The 21,049-nt window shown below is 40.1% G+C and overlaps 2 protein-coding genes across 2 annotated transcripts in view; both read right to left on the bottom strand.

The window, feature by feature from the left end:
- ism2a (isthmin 2a) overlaps positions 1 to 13,476 on the bottom strand; it is a 49,773-nt gene extending 36,297 nt beyond the window's left edge. The window contains exon 1 of the mRNA XM_084182155.1: positions 12,573 to 13,476. Coding sequence (XP_084038281.1) covers positions 12,573 to 12,707 — 135 coding nt within the window. The 5' untranslated portion in view covers positions 12,708 to 13,476. The remainder of the gene's footprint in view (positions 1 to 12,572) is intronic.
- Positions 13,477 to 16,579: 3,103 nt separating this feature from the next.
- sptlc2a (serine palmitoyltransferase, long chain base subunit 2a) overlaps positions 16,580 to 21,049 on the bottom strand; it is a 53,404-nt gene continuing 48,934 nt past the window's right edge. The window contains exon 12 of the mRNA XM_084182198.1: positions 16,580 to 20,462. Within this exon, the coding sequence (XP_084038324.1) occupies positions 20,334 to 20,462 (129 nt within the window). The 3' untranslated portion in view covers positions 16,580 to 20,333. The remainder of the gene's footprint in view (positions 20,463 to 21,049) is intronic.

Genomic DNA, 21,049 nt, shown 5'->3' with positions numbered 1-21,049 from the left:
ATACAAAATGTATGAAATGTTTTGACTGTTGTTAATAATTAGTCTACTATAGAATGAAACACTTATTTGAAGGATTTGAATGACCTCTGACCTCTGTTCTGACTTTCTGTTGAGGCCCGATCACCCTCACTAGAGACCCTAGAAACATTGGGTGAGATTTAAATGTAATACGTAAACACTGATAATTATGAAGGAGGTTATAGTTCATAGCCATATTTGATTTCGGACCATGACTAGGACAGAGAGAGAGCGCTAGCCCTGAATGAGGGAAATTTGTAAATTGTACTACTTCCCTGAATTACATTATGGGATACAATTAAGTTAAGATATTATCAAAGATTGTCATTCTAATTTCATTTATTATTTTGGATTAACAGACAATGTTATTGTGTTACGATGTGAGTCATGTGTCCAAAGGGGGGAATTACTGGTCCCCTGCGGCCTTTTGGTAAATATGCAAATTCTATTAAGAATATGAGCAGTAGTAATTAATGTGTTATGGGTTAGATGGAATGTTTTATGTGCAAATGTATTTGTGGCAGGAGACAAAGTACAAAGGGGGCCTGTCTCTGAAACTAGTGGACTACAACAAGCTGCAAGAATGTGCACTTCCTAATCTCAAGGCTTCTCCTGACTGATGAGAAGACATGGTACTGTAGCATACTGTGTCTCACCTAACAATGTTCTTAAGACTCTCTTCCCACGGCTGAAGGCTTCTTTGCCCAACCGAGCAAGATAATCTGAGTATTGTCTGCGCCCTGGAGATTTTGTGGCGGTAAAAGACTATAGAAGAAAGAGCTGGAAAGACCCTGGGTGGAGGGGCCCGTACCAGGTGTTGCTGGCTACCTCGATGATGGTGAAAGTGGCAGAGACAGATACCTGGATCCATGTGTCCCACTGTAGGAGAGTTCCAACCCCAGAAGAGGAAGATGGCCCCGCCAATGGGTAGCATTGTTTTCAGTGTCTGTGTGTCTTTGCAGCAGTGACTATCAGCTTCCCGATTGGTACGCTACCAGAAGGACACTCTCAGCAGACCGATGTCGATGGATTGAGAGGGACTCTGCCTGATCCGGAGACCCTAGTGACGGAAGAAGGTCCCGAGCCAAAGAGACCATACATCGTCACCCAGGCTGCACCAACGGCTGTACGAGAGAGGGGAGCTTGACCTGGTATCATCTAAACCACTGCACCAGAGTACCATGAGGAAACCGACGACCTAGAGATGAGGGAGCTGAGGATGCTGGAGCTGGCAAGAATCAGGAGATGGGGAGGATGGCAATGGGAATGCTACTGATGAGCTACGTGCTCTGGCTAATTCCCTCAGCGGAGGGGCACACCTCCAAGACATCCTAGACCTCCAAGAACCTACAAGAACTTCAAGAACATCCTAGACCTCAGAGATCCTACAAGACCTCCAAGATCCTACAAGACAACCAAGACTGACCCGATTTCCCCACCGTTGATTTCTCTACCCTTGACGAGTCCCCTAACAGAAATTGGAAACCAGAACAGTTGAATAAGGAAAATGGCATACTGACAATAGTAAAGAGCACAAGAACAAGACAAAGAAGAGAAACAGACAGGATTAGAATGTATATTCCTGCACAAGCAGGAACCACAACTGAAGTACAGAAAGGGATCGCTATTAAAGTATGAGGGTTAAATGGTTATTGGTGTGGGAGGAACCAGCACAAGGATTATGGGGAAATCACATGGGGTAACTGTGACCTCAAGATAATAAAAGAAAAAGACAGGTGGATCATAGACATAAAGATAACAGCCCAAGACTTAGATAAACAATTTGATGTAGTACTTGCAAGTGCTACATTTCCAGGGGACAGTGTTGCTGAAGTAGTTATTCCTTGGAAATACTGAACCCCTTACATGTTAGAGCCCCACCAAAAGCAGAAGAAAGGGAATGGAAGGAGGCGCTTAACAATGACTGGTATAGATGGGCACAATATACTATATTAAAATTAAAGAAAGAAAACTGACTAATATGCACTTCATCTCCTTTAAAGGAATTAACAGTAGTTCAAAATCCCCACAGTTACCAGGACCGTGCTACGTTCAACCACACCTTCTGTCATCTAAGGAACTTGGAAAGACAGTATTGCCCAGCAGAATGTTTGTCAAATTTAGGAAATCCAAAATATATATTTTTTATAATCAACCAGGATCGGTAGAGAAATGTAAGCAATTAGACATTAGAATAGAAACAAGGAAAAGGGAAGCGCCAGAGAAATATCAAATAGACTGTGAGCAAAAATATGAGTGTTACAATAAAACAATCAGGTTATATAATTTGGGAGAATTCAAAGGAGAATGTGAAACTACATGGCACCTAGATACAGATAGCTTTTGGAATGCAGACACCCCTCAAAGAAAAATCTATCAGGCAGCAGGGTCAAGTACTGGAGTAATAGTTGCCCGGAAGTATGCGAAAATCAAACATTGGCCTTACCACTTATCGATCCATATGAGGATCAGTCAGTGGCAATTGCAGATTTTTTCTGGGTCTGTCAGGGGCAACTAAGGACATTATTACCAGAAGGATGGAAAGTGATCTGTGCCAGGGTACAGTTAATACAAAATATGTAATAGTTGACTGGAAGGCTTTAAATGTTGATACACGAGATACTAAAACACAAAGATCAAAAAGGGCATATGAAGCCGATCCGAACATACAGATAGATGTTATAGGCCAGACTAGAGGAATTCCCAATGAATTTAAAACTAGGAGTGAAATTAAATCAAGATTTGAGTCAATACTTCTTTGGATAACTCCTAATAAAAATTTGGAATGGATCAATTACATATATTACAATCAACAAAGGTTAATAAATTATACTGACTCAGCATTGTCAGCACTGGGAGAACAAGTACAGGCAACAAGTAGAATAGACAGGCTCTAGATTGACTCCTAGCAGAAAAAGGAGGAGTCTGTGATGTTTGGAAGCGAGTGCTGCACATTTATTCCTAATAATATTGCCCACGGAGGAACATTCTCTGAGGCAATGATCAAGCTTAAAGGATTGAGACAGGAATAAAAATTCATGCTCACCCTTCATATACTCGTGGGTAAAAAAACAACAACAAAAAAAGTGTGGGTTAGTGGTATGGAGCTAGCTAGCAATTGCATTTTTATTCATCAAGATGGCCAAGCTTTGTGTGGTAGCAGTGTGTAGCGACACTTGCTATGGAAATGTGAGTATGCCTCTATGGCCATGCAAATGCAACACTCGTAAAAAAGTGGGATACAGTTGTGAGAATAAGGTGGCGAATTGGGCATCTACTCGCAAATTTCATCCTTGCTTGGTGGGCGAAACAACGAAAAAACACCACATGCTGGAGGGAGATAGATTTTCCGTCAAGTAGGGCCTCTCTCTTCCTCTCTGCCACCATTGAACTTGTTTGTGGTGACGAGGAGCGTTGTACAAAACAAAGTCATCAGCGATTGGATCTCTAACCAATCAGAGTATCAAAGCCAAAAACACATTTTCAAACCGTCGCTGTTATAATGACTTTTGATACAAGATTCTTAATGTTGGTAAACTCCTAAGCTGCATTTAGGAGAGAGGACAAGGACACGCCATGTGTTATAGAGGTCACTAGTTAGGGACAGAAGGTCTGCGTTACAAGATAGATTGGGGGCCACTTGTGATAATCTTAGAAGGTGTACATGAGGGAATGGCCTGGCTAAGGTGACACAATACCAAGTATGGGGATGCTATTGTGGTAGATGAGTGACACTCAATGATGGTTGGCAGATAATATCAAGAAGCAGCTCGGAAAGCATTATATAAACTGAGAGATTTTGTATGGAAGTCATTCATATGACAAAAAATGTATACTTTCTCTTCCAGGAAAATGGGGATTTCCTTATCTCTCATTGGGATGTTTCCTAAGTCTGTGGGCTAAGGGGAGCAATTAAGTAAAGGTATTATCAAAAGTTGTCATTTTAATGTCATTTATTATTTTGGTTTAACAAACAATGTCGTTATTTTGTTTTTGAATGCATGAATCACGATGTGAGTCATGTGTCCAAAGGGGGGAAGTAATGCTCGAATTAGGTTTTTTGGTAAATATGCAAAATGTATTAAGAATATGAGCAGTAGTAAATCATGTGTTATGGGTTAGACTACATTTTTTAGGTGGAAGTGTATTTGTGGTATTAGGCAGTATGTAGAGGAGGCCTGTCTATTAAACTAGTGGACTGCAACAAGCTGCAAAAATGTGCACTTCCTAATATCAAGGCTTCTACTGACTGATATGAAGACAGGATATAGTAGCATATGGTGTCTCACCTAACAATGTTTTTAAGACTTTCTTCCCAAGGGTGAAGGCTTCTCTGCCAAACCTAGCAGGAGAATCTGGGCATTGTATGCACCTGGGAGACTGGCGGTAAAGGATTAAAGAAGTCAGAGATGGACAAAATCTAGGTGGGGAAGTCAGTACTAGGTGTTGCTGGCTATCTCGATGGAGGGAAAAGTAGCAGAGGGAGATACCTGCATCTATTTGTCCCACTGTAGGAGTATTCCAAACCCAGAGGAGGAAGATGGCACCGCCAACATTGCTCTGTGGAGTGTGTCTATGTCTGTGTGTCTTTGCAGCAGGGACTCTCAACTTCCCTATTAGTACGCTGAAAGAAGGACACACTCCACAGAGCAATGTTGATAAATGGAGAAGGACTCTGCATGATCCTAGACCATAGTGAAGGTAGAAGGGTCAGATCTAAAAGGACCATACATTGTCACCCAGTCTACACCAACGGATGTATGGATAGAGGGGAGATCGACCTGGTATCATCTAAACCGATGCAACAGAGTACTACGAGGAAACCGACAACCTAGAGATGAGGGAGCTGAGGATGCTGGAGCTGACGAGGATCAGGTGATGGGAGACGATGGCAAGAGGAATGCTACTGATGAGCTACGTGTGATGTCTGATTCCCTCGGCGGAGGGACGGACCTACAAGAACATCCAAGAACTTCAAGATCTTCCAGAATTTCAAAAATCACCTGAATGTCACATCATTAATTTCTCTGTATTTGGAGGGTTTACCTAACAGAAATTGGGAAGTATATTAGAAATAGGTATTAAGAATAATTGGTAAAACATAATAATTTGTAATATAGTCAATGCTTATGTGGTTTCTTGGATTAGAAATGAAATCAACTAAACTGTTATGTTCTGTCTTCTATTGAGGTAAATACAGATGGTGTCTTGAGGCATAGCAGGGATAATTTGGCCTAGAATGGTGTGAACCTAAAAAGAAACAATCTTTGAACCAGCTGAAGATGAACATCAGAGGCGTTGAAGACGTTCCTGTACAGCACCACTTCTACCTGCAACCGGTCTACAACAGCCAATCGAAGCTATCAACTGATTTGCTCATGTTTTTATATCAACAGAGTGGGACAGGAGTGCAGAATGGAGATAGATCTGCTCAAATGCAACATTTCTCATGTTGTTGGTATAATGGTTGGCAAATGGACAAGACAATGGGGTGTAGAGATGGTGGTGACTCGGATGAGACATTGAAGTTGGGTCATTGTCATGGGCAATGCATTTTGAACTATGAAGCTGTCTGAAGAACATAATGAAGAGACGCCAGAAGATTTAAGTGCCGGACAAAGAAGGGGGTGGATAATAAATGTGGATTTATCTAAATGTAATAATTTGGTAGGACGTATAAACACTGCTAGATTAATAGTACTAGAGATGCATTGAGATGATGATCTGTATTTATTCTCAGGATGAGGAAGGTCATAATAGAATTATGGATATGTATACTGTATGTTAATATAGAGTTGAGGTCGGAAGTTTACATATACCTTAGCCAAATATATTTAAACTCAGTTTTTCACAATTCCTGACATTTTATCCTAGTAAAAATTCCCTGTCTTAGGTCAGTTAGGATCACCACTTTATTTTAAGAATGTGAAATGTCAGAATAATAGTAGAGAGAATGATTTATTTCAGCTTGTATTTCTTTCATCACATTCCCAGTGGGTCAGAAGTTTACATACACTCAATTAGTATTTGGTAGCATTGCCTTTAAATTGTTTAACTTGGTCAAACGTTTTGGGTAGCCTTCCAGAAGCTTCCCACAATACGTTGGGTAAATTTTGGCCCATTCCTCCTGACAGAGCTGGTGTAACTGAGTCAGGTTTGTAGGCCTCCTTGCTCGCACACACTTTTTCAGTTCTGCCCACAAATGTTCTACAGGATGGAGGTCATGGCTTTGTGAAGGCCACTCCAATACCTTGACTTTGTTGTCCTTAAGCCATTTTGCCACAACTTTGGAAGTATGCTTGGGGTCATTGTCCATTTGGAACACCCATTTGCGACCAAGCTTTAACTTCCTGACTGATGTCTTGAGATGTTGCTTCAATATATCCACATAATTTTCCTTCCTCATGATGCCATCTATTTTGTAAAGTGCACCAGTCTCTTCTGCAGCAAAGCACCCCCACAGCATGATGCTGCCACCCTCGTGCTTCACAGTTGGGATGGTGTTCTTCGGCTTGCAAACGACCCCCTTTTTCCTCCAAACATAACAATGGTGATTATGGCCAAACAGTTCTATTTTTGTTTCATCAGACCAGAGGACATTTCTCCAAAAAGTACGATCTTTGTCCCCATGTGCAGTTGCAAACCGTATTCTGGCTTTTTTATGGCGGTTTTGGAGCAGTGGCTTCTTCCTTGCTGAGCGGCCTTTCAGGTTATGTTGATATAGGACTCGTTTTACTGTGGATATAGATACTTTTGTACCTGTTTCCTCTAGCATCTTCACTCAAATGATGTCAATTAGCCTATCAGAAGCTTCTAAAGCCATGACATCATTTTCTGGAATTTTCCAAACTGTTTAAAGGCACAGTCAATTTAGTGTATGTAAACTTCTGACACACTGGAAAAGTGAAATAATCTGTCTGTAAACAATTGTTGGAAAAATTACTTGTGTCATGCACAAAGTAGATGTCCTAACCAACTACCAACTATGGTTGGTAGTGGGTTCGATCCCCGGGACCACCCATACACAAAAATGTATGCACGCACGACTGTAAGTCGCTTTGGATAAAAAGCGTCTGCTAAATGGCATATTATTATTATATTATTATTATTGCCAAAACTATAGTTTGTTAACAAGAAATTTGTGGAGTGGTTGAAAAACGAGTTTTAATGACTCCAACCTAAGTGTATGTAAACTTCCGACTTCAACTGTAAGTGTACGTTTTGACAGTTGTAATGGGTGATAAAGTTGAGGGTTTTAACTTTGATTGATAAGGGCCAAGTGAATCAATAAGAATTGTCATTCTACATTTGGTTTAGTTAAGTAATTTGGTTTTGGTTATAATGTATAAGATGACTGAGTGATTTAAGTAAATCATTAGTATATATTAGTAACTAACTATTTTCAGCATGAGGGGTATTGCTTGTACAATTGAGATAACTGTCTTATATATATATTATGGTTAAAACAGCAATACATTATGGTAATATCTTAGGATACACTTATATGATGCATTTTGAGTAGACATTTTTGAATCTTAATGTTTGAAACATGTAAGGTAATGTGAAGATTGTGACTGATATCAAAACATGTTGATTATTAAGTTACCGTATTCACATATTAGTCACTATATACATTTGAAGTATTTGGAAGTATTGATAGGTGTCTATGTATTCCCAAGGAGGGGGGAATGATGTGGCTGTTTAGAGTGGTACATATCTCTGTTGCTAGGCAAGAGCTTAATTGGTTCCTATCATGGGGTTTTGGTATTTGTGACATAGGAATGTTTATGATATTTCCATATAATCTGACTTTTGGTTGAATTCCTCAATCCTAACTAGTTCAGGGTTGTAATGATTTAACAGGGACTGAAAACAGAGTGTTATACTGTGTATCTCTCCTCAGGCATATTAGGGGAACAGAGTCAGGGTTGAACAGAGTTGAACATGGTACCTACAGTATTAACAGTCATGGGTTTTCAAGCAATTGGGTCTGAAATATCACTTATTGGACACTATGCAATTGATAATCGGATAGCATTGGATGCTATTACAGTAGATAAAGGGGGAATGTATGTGATTATATGGGGAGATGCATGTTGTACATACTTACCATCAGGATTAGGAAGGTCTTGGGAATTTAACTAAAGCTATGGGAAATATTAGAGACATACAGGAAGGTATTAAGAGTACTAATTCTTCATCTATATCATCTTATTCCAGTGTAGAGTCTATCGATATTGTTGATTGAGGAATGGGGAATGTTAAGTTGGAACTGTATAACGTGGAATTTAGGGTTTACAGGATTTAAGATGTGGAAACAAGACTATCTCATTCGATCAGATAGCGACCCAAGTGACCAGAGAAAAGCTTGGGGTTCCTCTGAAGGAACATGGAAGAAGACTGATATTATTTTTATTGAGATATATTCATTTGAATATATTATAATCTCCATGTAATGTAACTTACAAATTGTCATGAATCAAGGTATTTTCTGGGATGATGTCAGGAGGTTAGGAATTCATTTGTATGTTTGGTTTCTTTGGTTCAATTAATGTTATATTAATGGAATTCTTCTAGCAACAACAAAAATAAAGAAAATGAGGGATTGTTATAATGACTTTTGATACAAGATTCTTAATGTTGGTAAACTCCTAAGCTGCATGTAGGAGAGAGGACAAGGACACGCCATGTGTTATAGAGGTCACTAGTGAGGGACAGAAGGTCTGCTTGCCAAGATAGGTTGGGGGCCACTTGTGATAATCTTAGAAGGTGTACGTGAGGGAATGGCCTGGCTAGGGTGACACAATACCAAGCATGGGGATGCTATTGTGGTAGATGAGTGACACTCAATGATGGTTGGCAGATAATATCAAGAAGCAGCTCAGAGAGCATTATATAAACTGTATGGAAGTCATTCATATGAGAAGAGGCTACGTCCGTAACGCCTGTCATTGAATCCATTATTGTAACCATTAAATAATGACTGAATTAACTCTCCATCTGTGTCCCATACTCTCTTGCATCCTGAACTTCTCGATACCAGAAACTCATCATAACGGTCGCTTTACCCACGTGTGTTCTGGCTCTGGCCCAAGCCATCAGTTTCTTGGCCAATCAGACGGCTCCGAATGTGTTCACATTCGGTGAAGGGGTTGGGGAGGTACTCAGATCCAGACATATTGCGGAGAAGAAACTAACGTCTGTGGGCATGGTGTAGCGTTTGGACGGAGCTTCAAGGACAACATTACATGTATATTCTATGTTTAGCTCACATAATATAATTTAAAAATCTGTATTAAGGTGTCTATAATAGAATAAACATGTCAAAATCAAATATAGACATTCATGAATGCATTTCTATAGCTTCCAAAATATTTTTTACAATGGTGGGGGAGTGCCAAGATGGAAGCGTAGTGGCGTCAAAACACTGCCCCCTGTCAGTCATATAAATCATTGATTCCTTCTTACTGAGCTTTGAAAAGATATGTCTGTGGTTAACGTTGGGAAAATTTGGATTTTGAGAGTTTATTATTTATTAATTTTTTGTACTTTTTACCACTTTTTCTCCCCAATTGGTAGTTACTGTCTTGTCCCATCGCTGCAACTCCTGTACGGACTCGGGAAAGGCGAAGGTCAAGAGCCATGCATCCTCCGAAACATGACCCTGCCAAGCTGCACTGCTTCTTGACACACTGCTCGCTTAACCCAGAAGCCAGCCGCTGCAATGTTTCGGCAGAAACACCGTACAACTGCCGACCATGTCAGCGTGCATACACAGGAGTCGCTATAGCGCGATGGAACAAGGACATCCCGGCCGGCCAAACCCTCCCCTAACCAATTGTGCGCTGCCTCATGGGTCACCCGGTCGCGGCCGGCTGTGACACAGCCCAGGATCAAACCTGTGCGCCTCAAGCACTGCAGTGCCTTAGTCTGTTGCGCCACTTGGGAGGCCCTGATATTGAGAGTTAAAGACTTGCTTTCGCAAGCAGTGTTTTATGTTGGAATGCTGTTTTTATGTATGTTTATTCTACATTCTAAAGTCTGCTTGCATGCTAGGCTAATTAAGCTAACGAATCGCCATTGACATTACATTGTGTGTTAGCATGCTAGCTCCCGCTGTGGTTGTAATTTAGCTACATGTTGTACAGAATCTATCTAGCTCTTTTGAGTGTTAAGATTATGTTTTCTTACAAGGTAATATGCTTGTTGGAACATTGCATATATGCATAGTTTGTATATACTCTGTTTACAGTTATTTTGTGGCACTTCTTCTGTCAAGTGAAATGGTCAGATAGCTAGCTAGCTATTTCTGCAAGTCAATTTGCTTAGGCTAGCAATGTTCTATGTTAGCTTGTGGTTAGAATGTATGCAGTCATAATTTTTTGGGGGTGTAAGATTTTATTTTATAAACAATACATAACAAATGAAACATCATACAAACATCAACTACATCACACCTACCCAGACCCACTAGCACACACATCCATCTCCAGCGCCCGCATCACTTTCCGCCACATGGCCTGAAACTGCACCATTTTGTTTCTTTCCGTAGCCCACGCAATATTTCAATATTTCAATAATAAATCATTAGATTTTTTCCATTGTGTTAATGTATTGTTTGATTTCCACGTTTTTAGTATACGTTTTTTCAAGATCGGGTATCTCACTACACCCCCATATGCCATGTCTTGAAATAAGCAGACAGACAGATTAAAAGTAAGTTTACATTGTAATACTTCTGACAGCCAACTTTCTAGCTCCGCCCACAACTTCCGGACTTCATAGTGTTCCTAGAAAGCATGGATTATTGAGTCATTATTATTTTTGCACTCAAGACATGACTCTGCCGTTGTGCTGTAGAATTTGTGAATTTTGTCTCTTGTGTAATACATTCTGTATGTAGTCATACTATTCAGTCATATTTGTATGGTTTATATTCATGTCATGTCGATACAACTTGTATGTAGCTAATGTTTAAATTATTTTCACATATTCACATAAAAATGTATGCAATTCACTAATGTTGTTATGCTAGCTAGCTAGCTCTTTGATATGATTGTGAATATAAATGTGTTTCTACTTAGGTTTGTTTGGTTGATTTTCATTAAATGAACTTCATTCTGAATTGTATGCTTGTCTTTATTGTGAAAAATCACTTTGTTATATTGTACTGGAGTACACTTGAAAGTATCTGGTATTAACATGGAATTAGCAACAGCTTCATTTTACAGCCCTCTTACCTCGTATCTACCCTGTAAGTGTGAAGGTGGTACCATGTAACAACAGGGTAAGATCACGGACAGATTTACTGTTGTCTTCATGGAATGGAGTCATCCAATTTGGTGGTACTTCACAAATAACTACATTGTATCTATGGGGAAACAGACACCACTTCATTTTACATCCCTCTAACCTCCTACAGTACCTAACCTGTAAGTCTGAAGATGGTGATACCATGTAACAACAGGTTAAGATCACATACAGATTTGCTGTTGTTTATGTGAGATGGAGTCGTCCAATGCAATGGTAGCTCACAAGTAACTACATTGTAATTTATATATGTTGAAACAGACACCACTTCATTTTACAGCCAGCTTACTTCCTACCTACCCTGTAAGTATGAAGGTGGTAGCTTGTAAGAACAGGGTAAGATCACGGACAGATTTGTTGTTGTCTTCATGTGATGGAGTCGACAGACAGACAGACAGATAGATATCAGAAAGTGTATAAGCCTGAGGCTACACTTGCTTAACCCTTTGAGACTCTGACCTGCTCCCTGAACCCTGGAAAATGATGACTAGTAACTGGATCATTTCTGTATTATAGAAAAGTAATGTCCATCTTTATTAAGATTTAAATACAGCCCAATAAGCTGTAGAAAGTATATGCAGTATAGTATACTAACACACTGACAGACATGAACTGCCAGATGCTCCAATGATATCTGAGGGGGGTATTTGGCGTGTTATCGGGTATGAGTGTCATCATAACTGGAAAATGACCATCTCCTTATCAGCCAAAGAAGGCTCTCTGCTCCTCTCAGCCTAAGGACTGCCTAAGAACATTATCTCTGTTGTACATTATTTTATGTGTTTCGATTGTTTGTCTACACATGTTAAGAGGAGACAAACGTTTCACATGATTTGGTGCCTATTGTCCTCCCCAGCTCCCGACTCCATCCGTTTTCATTTCATCAAAATGATTGCGCAATAAAGCCACTTTGGACCATGGCCATTGTTGCACACTGTCTCTGGCCCATTGGTCTTTCAGAATAAAGAGTTTGACCCAATAGATTAACTTCATGATGCACGCTGCCAATTCCTAGACAATAATGTTGTCATTTCAGACTATATACAACGTGTTATGTGCAACCAAGGTGTTAAGGTAACATTACGCATCAATTCATAAATGCGCTCTGTCAAGTTTCAGCAGAGTGAAACATATTTCCCAATCATATGACCGTTAATGAAAGTTTAGAAAAAATGTTGGTGCAAAATAACAAATGACATAACCCCCTAACTGAGAGTAGAAAATAAAAGTGAGTAGGCTTTTACCTCCGTGGTCGCAGTGCTCCTGTCCTTGGGGACTGCGCTTTTTTGACTGTTGGTGGGGAAGCTCTTGATTGACACCTGGGTCATCGTCAAGAAGACTACACACAGTAGGTTAACCTTCCTGTGCATTTTCTGCATGTCTTTTCCAAGTTGGGACAACAGCTGTTGGTTTTGTCGGTGTTTGCTGGTGTTGCGATGCTGTGGTCGGTGTGGAAAGCAACAGAAGGTCTTTAGAAGCCGCTCGGCGTGCTGGACCCCGTTTTCAGAACCCTCACCTTTGGTCCATAGCCTAAATATGATCAATATAAATCCGAAATCAATATGTAAGACTTTCCGATATATGACTCTTAATCCAACGTTGTTTGAAAGTGAACTCAGCTTTCAGAGCTGGAGCTGAATTTTTAACCAATTTGATGCGTCTCGTCGGTGCTCTTTGCTCTCCAAATGCGCCATAAGGCTACTTCCAACGTTGAAGCTCAAAGGTTACTTAAAACATTTTGTGCTGCGATCAATAATTTCCGTTGATTCTTCTCCCGCCAATATTCACTCTTAATCTTGTATCAAAACCTTTCAGAACTAGACCTGGATATCGGCTGGTAGCTATGTAGCCTACCTATCATTCCTTGACTTTACACTGTCCCAAGACCCTTCGTCTCCTTCCTTGCTTGCTTTCCGTACATGCTTCTTCTGTCCTGCTGTTGCGACGTTATAGGATACTCCTTTGAAATAAATTGACTTTAGTTTATCCCGAGTTTTAATTGGTAACTTTCTCTAACCTTAAATGCTGCAAACTCAAATATTTTCCCATGCGCTCTGCTGTGCAGTTGTAATGAACCTCTTCTTTGACTGCTTGAGAATAACCGTTTGTCATCTACAGTCTACGCTGCTTCTCTTTCTGTCACCATCTGTTCAGTCCCAGTCACCTTCGCAGAGACCCCTCGTAGTATAGTGGCCTCATTGGCTGAGGGCTCGATCGACATCTTCCCATTACGGGTGACGTTCTGAGGGAGGGTCTTACGAAAGAGCGCACAATAAAAGAGCGAACTCAGGGAATGAATGAGAGACCGAAATGAATGAAGGTTTGTGAAGGGGTTGATTTGAATATGAGCAAAATGAAAGGATACAATTATGAAAGAGAGGAATGATAAGGCCGACGACAATGGGTAAACAGAGAATGCGCCCTTTTTAATAAGTCTGAAGGTTAGACACACCCCGTTGGACTAGAGGGGCGTGTGGTTTAATAATGCAATTGAATATGGATTAATTCATTTTCTTTGTTTGGGGATGAGCTTAAATAACTTTTCCAACACAGTTCCGATTTATCTCGCTATCATCTTGTCCATGTGTCAGAATTCCACGTTTTGACTCCAAAGGTGGTAGAAGCCAGGGACTAGAGTGTTGGCTTTTCTCACAGACTGAAGATCAATATGAAGTGAAGCTGATGAGGGGTGTGACCTTGTAAACTAAAGAGGGAGAAATTATAAACTGCAGAAAGATCCTAAACTCTATATGGCAAGAGTCCACAGAGAGTGAGAGATAGAGAGAGGCAAGACACACACATGGCATGATTGACAGCGACCTATGAGTTTATTCTGTGATAGACATGTTGAATTAAAACCATACCTCATCTTATGTTAACCCGCAGAGCGAACTCTCCCTTTGATAACAGATGAACCAGCTCTGAATTATGACACAGAAGGATAAAACTATCTGGAAATCTCCAACGTCTTCAGAATTATACTGTGTGTGTGACAGAGAGCAAGCATGAGCATGCGTGTGTGCGTGTGTGCCTGTGTTTGTGAGTGAGAGAGAGATTCTGTGTGTTATCTCTGAATTCCGTCAGGCTGTGTCTTGCTAAGAATGGAAACAGTGATGTGTTTAGAGAGCAGGTGATGAAGGAGCTGTTGTTCAGCTCAAGGTATAAGATGTGCTGGAAACAGAGAGAGAGTTTCAAAGTGAGGCAGTTAACAGCTCTCAACACCTTTACAAACCTGCACCACTCTGTTCAATTCCATACAGTGCCTTCAGAAAGTATCCACAACCCTGACCTACACACAATACCCAATAATGTCAAAGTGGAATAATGTTTTTTGAAATTTTTACAAATTAATACAAAATAAAAAGTGTAAATGTCTTGACTAAGTATTCAACCCCTTTGTTATGGCAAGCCTAAATAAGTTCAGGAGTAAAAATGTGCTTAACAAGTCACATAATAAGTAACATGCATGGACTCACTCTATGTGCCATAATAGTGTTTAACATGATTTTTAAATGACTACCTCATCTCTGTACCCCACACATACAATTATCTGTAAGGTCCCTCAGTCGAGCAGTGAATTCCAAACACAGATTCAACCACAAAGACCAGGGACATTTTCCAATGTCTCGCAAAGAAGGGCCCCTATTGGTAAAAATGTAAAAATAAAAAAGCAGACATTTAATATCCCTTTGAGCATGGTGAAGTTATTAATTACACTTGGATGGTGCATCAATAAACCCAGTCACTACAAAGATACAGGCGTCCTTCCTAGCTCAGTTGCCAGAGAGGAAGGATTTCACCATGAGGCCAATGGTGACTTTAAAACAGTTACAGAGTTTAATGGCTGTGATAGGAGAAAACTGAGGATGGATCAACAACATTGTAGTTACTCCACAATACTAACCTAATTGACAGAGTGAAAAGCAAGCCTGTACAGAATAAAAATATTCCAAAACATGCATCCTGTTTGCAACAAGGCACTAAAGTAATACTGCTAAAAATGTGGCAAAGAAATTAACTTAATGACCTGAATACAAAGTGTTATGTTTGGGGCAAATCCAATACAACACATTACTGAGTACCACTCTACATTTTTTCAAGCATAGTGGTGGCTGCCTCATGTTATGGGTATGCTTGTAATCGTTAAGGACTGGGGAGTTTTTCAGGATAAAAATAAACGTAATGGATCTAAGCACAGGTAAAACCCTAGAGGAAAACCTGGTTCAGTCTGCTTTCCACCAGACACTGGGAAATTAACTCACCTTTCAGCAGGACAATAACCTAAAACACAAGGCCAAATCTACACTGGAGTTGCTTACCAAGAAGACATTGAATGTTCCTGAGAGGCCGAGTTACAGTTTCGAAATCTATGCCAAGACCTGAAAATGGTTGTCTAGCAATGATCAACAACCAATTTGACAGAGCTTGAAGAATTTTGAAAATAATAATGGAAAGATATTGCACAATCCAGGTGTGGAAAGCTCTTAGAAACACTCACAGCTGTAATCACTGCCAAAAGGTGCTTGTAACAAGTATTGGCTCAGAGGTGTGAATACTTACAGTAGCAGTCAAAAGTTTGGACACACCTACTCATTCAAGGGTTTTTCTTTATTTTTACTATTTTCTACATTGGAGAGTGTGCAAAGCTGTCATCAAGGCAAAGGGTGGCTATTTGAAGAATCTCAAATATAAAATATATTTTGATTTGTTTCACACTTTTTGGTTACTACATGATTCCATATGTGTTATTTCATAGTTTTGATGTCTTCACTATTATTCTACAATGTAAAAAATAGTAAAAAATCAAGAAAAACTCTTGAATGGGTAGGTGTGTCCAAACTTTTGACTGGTAGTGTATGTAAATTAGATATTTATTTTCAATAAATTTGTACAAATTTAAAAAAAAACATGTTTTCACTTTGTCATTATGGTGTATCGGTTGTAGCTGGGTGAGCAATAAATCAATTGAATCAATTTTGAATTCAGGCTGTAACAAGAAAATGTGGCACAAGTCAAGGGTCATGAATACTTTCTGAAGGCACTGTAGCTAAAGCAAAATTAAATGGAACGTGAAGCAATTAGTCATCTGGCCTCATTCACAAACCGCCTCAGAGTAAGAGTGCTGATCTAGGATCAGCTTTGCCTTTTAAATCATAATAAATAAGAGGAGGGGCCCCGTCCTAGATCAGCACTTCTCCTCTCAGACGCTTTGCTTATAAGTCAATAACAAATCATTTGTAATAAAACACAAAACTTTCTAACATTATTTTAATGACATGTTGATGTCCGTAACATGAGTGAAAGAGTTACAAATAGGTGATCCATAGATATGTAGCCAACACTTGCATTTTTCTTTGATCCCAAAAATGTACGGCTATTATTATGCACTATTGGTAGCACATCCAAGTTATGTTAGAACACATACATGTATTTTTAAAGCAGTTGAATAGCCACTCACACCCTGTGTCTCACACAAGAGACAGGTCATCCACACGAGGCACAAGGACAGTGTTTAAATCTTAAGAAGTTTGACATTAAGACTCTTTGAAACCTCATTAGTATCATGTTGCATTTCTCTGTGTGCAAACAAGATAAATAGAAATATACAAATACATTTTTACACACATCCAGTGCAGATATACAGTTGAAGTCGGAGGTTTACATACACCTTAGCCAAATACATTTAAACTCAGCTTTTCACAATTCCTGACATTTAATCCTAGTAAAAATTCCCTGTCTTTGGTCAGTTAGGATCACCACTTTATTTTAAGAATGTGAAATGTCAGAATAATTTATAATTTATTTCAGCTTTTATTTATTTAATCACATTCCCAGTGGGTCAGAAGTTTACATACACGCAATTAGTATTTGGTAGCATTGCCTTTAAATTGTTTAACTTTGGTCAAACGTTTCGGGTAGCCTTCCACAAGCTTCCCACAATAAGTTGGGTGAATCTTGGCCAATTCCTCCTGACATAGATGGTGTAACAGTCAGGTTTGTAAGCCTCCTTGCTCGCACATGCTTTTTCAGTTCTGCCCACACATTGTCTATAGGATTGAGGTCAGGGCTTTGTGATGCCACTCCAATACCTTGACTTTGTTGTCCTTAAGCCATTTTGCCACAACTTTGGAAGAATGCTTGGGGTCATTGTCCATTTGGAAGACCCATTTGCGACCAAGCTTTAACTTCCTGACTGATGTCTTGAGGAGTTGCTTCAATATATCCACATAATTTTCCTTTCTCAAGATGCCATCTATTTTGTGAAGTGCACCAGTCCCTCCTGCAGCAAAGCACCCCCACAGCATGATGCTGCCACCCCCGTGCTTCACGGTTGGGATGGTGTTCATCGGCTTGCAAGATGCCCCCTTTTTCCTCCAAACATAACGATGGTCATTATGGCCAAACAGTTCTATTTTTGTTTCATCAGACCAGAGGACATTTCTCCAAAAAGTACAATCTTTGTCCCCATGTTCAATTGCAAACCGTAGTCTGGCTTTTTTATGGCGGTTTTGGAGCAGTGGCTTCTTCCTTGTTGAGCGGCCTTTCAGGTTATGTCAATTTAGGACTCGTTTTACTGTGGATATAGATACTTTTGTACCTGTTTCCTCCAGCATCTTCACATGGTCCTTTGCTGTTGTTCTGGGATTGATTTGCACTTTTCGCACCAAAGTACGTTCATCTCTAGGAGACAGAACGCGTCTCCTTCCTGAGCGGTATGACGGCTGCGTGGTCCCATGGTGTTCATACTTGGGTACTATTGTTTGTACAGATGAACGTGGTCCCTTCAGTCGTTTGGGAATTGCTCCCAAGGATGAACCTGACTTGTGGAGGTCTACAAATATTTTTCTGAGGTCTGGGCTGATTACTTCAGATTTTCCCATGATGTCAAGGAAAGAGGCACTGAGTTTGAAGGTAGGCCTTGAAATACATCCACAGGTACACCTCCAATTGACTCAAATGATGTCAATTAGCCTATCAGAAGCTTCTAAAGCCATAACATCATTTTCTGGAATTTTCCAAGCTGTTTAAAGGCACAGTCAACTTAGTGTATGTAAACTTCTGACCCACTGTAATTTTGATACAGTGAATTATAAGTGAAATAATCTGTATGTAAACAATTTCTGGAAAAATTACTTGTGTCATGCACCAAGTAGATGTCCTAACCGACTTGCCAAAACTATAGTTTGTTAACAATACATTTGCGGAGTGGTTGAAAAACGAGGTTTAATGACTCCAACCTAAGTGCATGTAAACTTCCGACTTCAACTGTCCTTCTAACTGTTTGCCTTTGAGGAAAAAATAGCTAGCTGAATGAGTCGAATCATTCGCAATTGCGAGACAGTTCTTTGTACAGTAAGAAAACTAAATAGATTTTCATGAATTTCTCTATATTCAATATTTGAATTATCTTAATGTCTGTCCTCCAGCTCTTTGCAGGTCACTTATATTAATAATATCTCAAAGAAAGAAAAATAATATATATATATATATATTTGACACATAAACAGAACATGTCCTTGATAAGATATGACAAGTTCATACATTAAATCAGTAATTTTGGAATGAGTTCAGGTTGTATAAAAAAATAAAAGACAAAGCCACAGAAAGGAGTGTGTACAGTTGAGCACCTTGTTTCTTGGTGTACTAGCAGCGTCACTGACTACGTCATACTGTACATGCATCGGTAAGGTGTGCCAAACAATAAAATACTCATCAGTAGTGATTGCACTGAGGGCAGGTGGTTGGTCAGAGAGGTGTAAAAGTATGCGGATGCAGGACATGGTTTCAGAGCTGCCAGTGATAAAATGTTTTTTAAAATTCCAAATTGAGAAAAAAAACATGGAAACATGAATAAATAAATACATATGTACATTAAACAACTCGCTCTCTCTCTCTCACACACACACACGTTTGGTTAAGACTAAGTCTGTCCTGACATTTGATCCAGTCAAAGCATATTCCACAGTAAGCCCCCCCCGGAACCCCCCCCCCCCGGAACCAAGGGCTAGTGGAAACGAGCGAGGAGGAGTGATGTGCACATAGCTCATCTGAAAGTAAAGGTCTTGGTACAACGTCTCTCACTCTGCCCTATTATGAGATATAGTCATCTGTAAATAAAATTAAATCATAAATACTTTGGTAAAGAGAAACAATAGTTAGAGATTCAAGTAAGACACTGTTCCTGGCTGCAAGTTACAATGGCTAAGTTTGGCTCCGGAGTCGGTTACACCAAACATGCATCGCAAAGCACTTCTACACCGTACTTCATAGCAATACCATTACTGAGTAGAGTAGGATGATGTTGCCCCTTGACACTGATCTAAGGTCAGATATACGTTTCACCCCCAATGGGTAAGGATAGGATTTGTGGAGGGTAAGCTGGTCCTAGATCTGTACCTAAGGGCAACTTCTACCGGAAACTCACTGCGTGTTTTATGACCTCATTTTCAAAACCAGGCTTTAGAAATCACCATGAGTTTGTTTGTTTGTGTTGATTCTTGTTGTTGCTGTTTTTCTTCAACCCCCCATCTCCCCTCCGAAAGTTTCAAATACCTCGGTTCGGGATGAGTTTCCCAAAAGCTTCGTAAGCTACAGTTAGGTTGGTCTTTCCAAATCACACCGTTTCTCCCAAACACACCTAGTCTGAGAGATGACATGACATAGGTATGACATAAAGCAGCTATAAGCATACATAAGCAGTCCTCTACTAATCCTTCAGAAATAAAATGCCACAATAAATTAAGAAACAGACACAACATTATTTAAGACAAAACAGAGGTAAGAAATAATCATTTTAAAAAAAGAAACGTTTTCTGTGTTTTCTTTCCTTCTTCGCCATGATGCAGTGAGTTTCCTGGTAAAATAAGGCAGGCGTGTGAAAGTTAAAACCTTGTGTTAGATGAATCAAGTGGTTCTGTGATGTCAAGGCGAGCTCAGAGAGAGGAGCAGTGCACATTTTGGTTCTGGGTGTGGAAGACTGCCAGTCCAATCTGGTCCGATCCGGTCTAGTCCACTCTGTCTTGTATCTGGTCGTAGATGCTATGGTCGACGACTTGGTCCATAGAGGGAAGTCTCCTGTGTCTGGAGTACTTGACCTGCAGCAGGTCTCCTACCTCACTGATCACACTCAGGGCCTAACCATTGAGACACACACACCATAGATGTTACATTATCACACAGATCTGAAGACACGTCAATGATCACTCAAACCCGAACACACACACACACACACACACAACTCACTGATGATCACACACACGTCCTGCCTGCAGACACACATGCACACACACACATTACACTCAGAGGCTGACAGAACACACACACACCCTCTTGCTTTACATGTATACCGATGGAAGACACCAAAACTCACGTCTATGTCTAACACAGGTTGACTATAGCTGTTTGAAGCTACCATTGGATGTTAGTTAGTTGAGAGTGATGCAAGCCCTCCCAGATCACTAACACATGGTACAGCAGGATATATGATGGGGGAAGACTGGGACTTGAGAGAGCAGAGCTAGCATGGGGATCTCTCGCACAACTCACTCATCTACAACATGACTATCACATCAAGACCCATAATGGCAGAATCTCACTATTGGCCAGGCACTAAAGAGGCACAGTGGGGGAAGAGAGGTGATACACAAATTAATGTGACACCAAAGGATGGATAGCAGACAGCAGTTAGATATATGAAAGAGAGAGAAAGGGCCACTGCGAG

This window comes from Coregonus lavaretus (assembly GCF_964263955.1).
Source record: "Coregonus lavaretus genome assembly, chromosome: 18".
Taxonomy (NCBI): domain Eukaryota; kingdom Metazoa; phylum Chordata; class Actinopteri; order Salmoniformes; family Salmonidae; genus Coregonus; species Coregonus lavaretus.
The sequence above is the reverse complement of the archived record's forward strand: the minus strand, read 5'-3'. Positions and strand labels throughout refer to the sequence as shown.